The 6,760-nt window shown below is 34.6% G+C and overlaps 1 protein-coding gene across 1 annotated transcript; it reads right to left on the reverse strand.

Moving 5' to 3' along the window:
* LOC109229193 (cytochrome P450 77A1) lies at window positions 3,791-6,185 on the reverse strand. Its single transcript, XM_019394539.1, has 2 exons — window positions 5,358-6,185; window positions 3,791-4,790 (listed from the first exon to the last, which is right to left on the reverse strand). The coding sequence occupies exons 1-2, from the start codon at window positions 6,111-6,113 to the stop codon at window positions 4,014-4,016; spliced, it is 1,533 nt and encodes a 510-aa protein (XP_019250084.1). The 5' UTR covers window positions 6,114-6,185; the 3' UTR covers window positions 3,791-4,013.

Here is a 6,760-nt window from a genome sequence, read left to right on the forward strand (position 1 = left end):
GCGGCGGCATGGTGGTAGTTGACAATGGTAGGCGGTGGTGGCAGTTAATAATGAATATGTGATAGCATCTTAATGAAATTAAGTCTCTGTTATAGATCATAATCATACAGACCTATTCAGACCCATTAAGTGCTTGTGAAGTTAAAAAAATAAACACACTTAATGATTAAGATCTGAATAATTAAGATTCAGACTTTAAAAACAAACCCACTTATTGTCTGACATCTGAATGATTAAGATTCAGACCTCCATTAAGTGCAAACAAATAAGGCCTAAGTAAATTTTTGGTATCTTTACACATATTAAGGAATCCATCTTTTAGCATTAATTAACAATTTAAGACATTATATTTAAACCTTAACGTAATTATTACACTAAGACATTATAAAAATAGGTATACATGGTTGACCGTATACATATAATCTGGCTAAAATACTCACATTCATCTCATACTGTATGAGGATATCAAGACAGAGATCGTTATGATCAATTTGACCTGTGGTTAAACAAGGGAGTAAAATTTTGATTGCATTAAAAAGTTTTTCAAAACAGCTGGAGTTCAACTAGTTTTCTTGAATGTAAAGAATGGAGAGGTAAAAATCAACAGCAGAGAGAGCTGATTTTTTGTCCATCCAATGAAAGACAATAAAAAATGGGAAAATGAGTCATTTTTTGCAGAAACCATCCCTATGTTTCCTTACGAAGTAACAGTTATCATGCAAGATATAAATTCTATAAAAGGAGGAAAATGAAAAAAATAATTTGGTGTATATGGATGGTTTAATTTTACAATAAATTACCAGGCCATATATCCATATATCTTGTTGAGGAGGTGGCTCCACTCATAATAAAACAGGTCAGAACCAACACCAGTTACCGACTACCAAACATAGCATTTACTTCTACTCTGCCTTTTCTTCACCAGCTACGTACTAGTGTTAGTTTCTTCTCATCAATTAGCTTGAGGATAGGTAGCCATTTATACTGCATTCAAGTAATAGCTTTATTTTTTCAATTAAAACCACTATACGTATACTGGGAAATTAAATACTAACATGATCTTGAACCAAATGATAGAACGTACGCAGCGGAAGCAATTATTCTTTCAGGCATCAATTATATGTAAACTAGACAATGCAATAATAACAAGATTAGGAACACTAACCTCTTGAAATAATCGCACAAATCTTCCAAACAGCAAGGATCCAGGGCTGCAGTCTTCTGCTATATGCCTAGTAAAACTTTAGACACTTTTGCTTTTGGGTGGGCAAGAACAATACCACTCTAGTTTTTTTTTTTGATTAGGTGAAACATGTCTCCCTTTTATAGACTCGAAATTAAGCCCTAAAAGTAAGCCCAAAATCGTGTAGGATTCTACAAGCAGAATCCTACTCTAACTCAAAAAGGGTAACTTTTCTCCCAAGCTACTTTTACCCAAGTCTGTCCAGGTTTTACTAGGTATAGCATGGACCACAGAAATAATAAGAGGCTAATTCTAAATTAGCATGAATTAATTCTTACTATAATTAATTGCAATTTATTCCACAATAAAACTGCAATTGAACTCCTCAATATGAATTTCGAAAATTCATCTAACACTTATTTTAACTCCCCATGTTAAGATTTCAAATACCGGTTAATTAAATTAAATCACTGAAAATTTAATTCAATTAACTAATTAAATCCTTTATAATTCCGCTTAAACCATCTCATGTGACGGATACAAAATCCACCGGCCGGGTTTTCACATGAAAACTTATAAGCTTATATAAAGGGGTATCATCAAACCCAAAACCAAGTCATGGATTCTATCAACTAATTATTATTCACAAATGTTATTTGTTATTGTCCAATTTATTAGGCATATACTAACTCTAAATAGAGTCGTACCTTTTGATAAATCAAAACAATAAACAAATTACATCGATCATAACAATTATATCAAGATTAGGAGTATAAGCTCATTTAATAAATTAGAGAAAATGTTTTATATGTATTCAGTACAAAAATACCTTTTCTCTACTTGGTCCGTTCAATATACACTGAGTATACTAGCACAAGAAGTTGGAGTAAACCTACTCCCATAATCAAGACAAATTATACAATAATCTTGTGCTACAATCATCAAGATATTTTGTCCGATAATATCTTCGATTGTGAACATAGTTTATTAATTATGAGAACCAACAATTTAATCTTTTGTGCATGAGCTAAAACTCCATACACTAAATTGTCTACTACATAATTAAAAGGACACACATGTTACAAATGATCTATTTAAAACAGTGCTTAATTGAATTGAATAAATTAAATAAATAATTGTTTCATAATGAACAAAATATTATACTATGTCTAAACCGCATAGTTAATAGTATATCCCTAACACCAAACTCCCACATAAATGTAAAACTTACATTGGAAGAGGTATAATCATAATGTGAAGTGTGAACGATACTTATCTAATTAAAAACTAGAAAGACTACAAGTAGAAACATGTGCCTTTTTTTAGTTTAATCATTCGGTGAAACTAACGGGCCCGGAGCGGACTTAAGGGGGAGAAAGGGGTTTACCCGAACTCCTTCGCCGAAAAATTACAATATATATATATAAGGTAAAATTTATTTTTATCTCTATATATTATGTTTTAAATTCCCATGACATAGTCCCAAAGTATAACTTAGCGGTTAAGGTTATTCAAAACTTTTGTAAGGTTATTAGTTCAATTAGCAACGATGCCTTGGTTAGAGGTCGATCAATATATGAACGTTTCATGTCATTACGAGGAACTAGAGATACGACAAACAGTATACTATAAACTTTGTACTTAGTCGCATGTGCATCAATTAAATTTTTTGACCATATCAAACCTCAACAAAAGAATGACCCGGCTTCTCCTGTTAGTCACAATCTTATATTTATTCAAACGAGCTTGACAAAGATCTGCTAAGCATAAGGAAGACCAACTAAATGTTTAGATTTGTCGTAACTCGTGACCTTTTTATTTATTTATCTTAAATGATTAGACCAAACCAAGTACAGAACCATAAAGAGGGTTGTTAAAGCTACGCTTTATGAATGTTTTCCGTACAGGAATCTTTTAATTGCCCCATTAATTCAAGTTAAATTGAGCTATGAACAAAACATAACCAAGAAGAGAAAAGAAAAAAAAATTGAATGTCATTGTTTGTTTCCTCTTTTTTTTTTGATTTCTCACCCTGTATTCGATACCACATTGGGGTCCGACTAATTCGGATTCGCGCCAGGAAGTCCCATCTAAAACAGGGCCTTCCCTGAATTGTCGTGGAGTAGTCATTACCTTTGACGAGTGTCTCCCAATTAGGCCACCCGTCACTCTTTCTTTGGTCAATGAGTTATCCTTTTTTTTTTCTGACATTTATTGCGGAAAGTAAGTAGATAGTTACTCATAAAATGCTTGGTAATGTACAAAAGTTTTACACTAGCAATATTATTAATTAAATACTTATATTAGAGTATTTTACTTTGTTGCAGTAGAATATTTAGCATTTTTATGTTACAATATCGTATTTGACGTGATGTTTGTTTACCTATTGTTGTAACTAATTTTATATAGTAGTATGTAAGTGCTAGAAGTTAAATCGTTTATTGTAAGGAATAAAAAGAGATGCGAGTGTTCGCCACTCTTGGCATGTTTAAAGCGTAATTGCTACTACTATAAAAGTTGAACCAATTGTTAATGAGCATAAGAAGTTTTCTTGATACATATATAAAGCAAGTAATATTCTTCAGCACTATATTTCGTGACACCAAGTGAACATAGATAAGATTTTCATTGATACATATACTTTAATATTTTGGACAAAATATGTCCCACAACCATTAATTCTAGGATCTAGTGAGGCCACACACCTTCAACAAAAGCAAAATTATAAGAAGCATTTATCCATGTAACACAAAAAAGAGGCAACCTAAGATCTAATATATGGTACACCACATGAACACTTCTGGAACCCAAACAAGATCTAGCTAATTGCTCAAATTTTTGACCTTGGCAAAATAATTGCTTTGAGGGGATTTTTCATCACCACAGTAAAAGCAAATGTCTCTGTCGGGTCGGGTGGGTTGTCGGGTATGGGTATCCACTTGAACTTATGAACCATCTTAGCAAGCATGAGGTTAATATGCAACGTACCCAATGACCAAGCGGGGCAGATCCGACGACCCGCTCCGAATGGCAGCATCTTCACACCTCTCATTCCGGTGATGTCCACGTCAACTCCGTCTCCAGTCAAAAACCTCTCCGGCCGAAACTCGCCGGGATCTTTCCATAAACTAGGATCCTCCGTTACCCATGCAGTGTAAAATTCAACATAAGCATCAGAAGGGATATTGTAACCTCCTAATTGAGTATCATTTGTTACAGAATGTGACAAGACAAAATGGCTAGGTGGATGTCTTCTAAAAGTCTCCTTCACAATGGCTCCAAGATAAGGCATTTTCTCAACATCACTTTCTGAAATGTCACCATGTTTTCCAACACAATCAACTATTTCTTTGTAGAGTTTTTCTTGGATTTCTTGGTCCATCACTAAGTGAAGCAAAGCCCATTCTAGTGCAGTGGCACTAGTATCAGTTCCTGCACCTATTGTTTCTGAAACAAGTGTGATAATTTCTGCTTCTCCTAATTTCCTGCCAGGAAGTTCAAGACTAAATAATGAATCAACATAGGCTGCACCAATTGGACTCACCATTTCTGAACTGCTGCTTTTAGGGTTCCCATTGCTCTCCACAAATGCCTTTCTGTCTCTTACCTGTGATCGAAGACATAAAATAATTCAGTAATCAACTAAAAGGGTGATATTTCTAACGACTTAAACTTTTAGATAACAGGGTCACACATTTCAATATAGTACTACCCCTTCCACAATAAGTGATCAATTTTGCATTAGACACACCCATTAAGGAAATACTAAATTCTAGACGAAAATAGTTAATGTGACTAAACTACCCTTTATTAAATGTTGCACCATAGTTATAGTAGTACTTACTTCTCTTCTCAAATTTGAGGAGTAAATGACTTTTTATAGATACGTACATAAGGGTAATTTTGGAAAAACAAATTGATTTTTTTCTTGATTATATAAATAGACACTTATTTTGGACCAAAATAAAAAAGCAAATTGGTCACTTATTGTGGACCATAGGGACTTCATATATGAGCGTGCAAAAGGTTTTTGGTTCAAATCTCCCAAAATTATTTCTATGTGTTTGGCTAAGAAAAAGAATCATGCAGGCCCACACACGTGAGGGACGTGTTGAGACATATATAATATAATTAACTAATTATAAGTGTACTCTCTCTAACAGTTTAAGCTTACCAAAGGCACTAGGTATTCAAGTTGAGTCTGTCTTAGCTTCTTCGCCTGTTTCACTTGACGACGAAACAATGGTGTGAGCAAGGGCAAGAAGTCCGGCAGCTGAGGAGCAGTGATGAGCATAACATCTTTGAGTATGCTCTCAATTTTCTTGATTCTCTCTTCAGAAATTTTAGCACCAAAACAAAGGCAAATGAGAATGCTGCATATAGTGAGCCTACAATTAGCCATCACCTCCACAAACCCCTGTTGAGAAACTTCATTTTCAATCCTTTTCATGTGGTATTCCATAGCCCATTTCCTTATCCAACTGCACTGCTTGATTCTTGTAGGGTTTATCAACTCAGTAACGAAATTCCGCCGGAGAGCGCGCCATAGAGGGCCGTACTCGGCTGAGTTAATGGCACACTTTCCAACGCTAAATATAAGGCGGATCGGTGAATCTGCAGGTCGACTAGCAAAGAGAGGGCCATTTTGAACTAGGGCTTCATGGATAAGTTCAGAGCTGGTGATTATAACAAGGGTACGTTGCCCCATTTGCATGGTGAAAATAGGGCCATATTTTTTACGTAAATCACGTACTATAAATATGAAAGGGCGACGTTGGAGAATAACTTGGAAAAGATTTCCTACTAATGGCCAACCAGGTGGCCCTGGTGGGAGATTTTTCTTCCCACCTCCAGTCACTGACCAATATTTCCACCATACACACAAAAAGAGAATAGCTAAGCCAAGTGTTACAATGTCCATTACCTCCATTTTTTTTTCAGCTCCTTCTTTTTCTCTCTCTCTCTAGACTTACTATATTCTTTTTGGGCAGTGTGAGGAAATTGTGGTGTGTATTGAAGTGCTTATTTGTTTATAAAGACGATTGGGAGGGATGGGAGTGAATGAGTTTATCTACCTACTGGTCGTATATTGATTGCGTATTCAACAGAAATATTTACTATAGACGTACCTAGTCATAAAGATTTTAGTTACTTGGTAGGAAGACAACTATATCTGACATCTACTTGACTTTAGATTTGAGTTATATATTATCAATAATTTTGATAGTATTTAATTAAGGAAAGAAAGAGATTAATTTGAACCTGAAATGTGTTTGTATGTTATGGAACACTACTAGAATTCCGCAAAAAAGCGACCAAAAAATATCGACCAAAGTTGGTCTGAAGAGAAAAGCGACCAACGTTGGTCGCCAAACTAGCGAAAATAATAAAATAAATAAATGAAACAAATTAGCGATCAAGGTTGGTCGCAATTTGGTCGCTAAATTAGTCAAAATGTTGACTGGACTGGTCAGACTTGCTTTGTCAAAGGTTTACTGAGATTAGCGACCAATGTTGGTCGTTAAAGTGGGACCCACCTTCAAAATTTTAATAATTATATTATTATTTTAAAAAAAT

The sequence above is a fragment of the Nicotiana attenuata genome, chromosome 7 (genome assembly GCF_001879085.1).
Source record: "Nicotiana attenuata strain UT chromosome 7, NIATTr2, whole genome shotgun sequence".
Lineage (NCBI taxonomy): Eukaryota > Viridiplantae > Streptophyta > Magnoliopsida > Solanales > Solanaceae > Nicotiana > Nicotiana attenuata.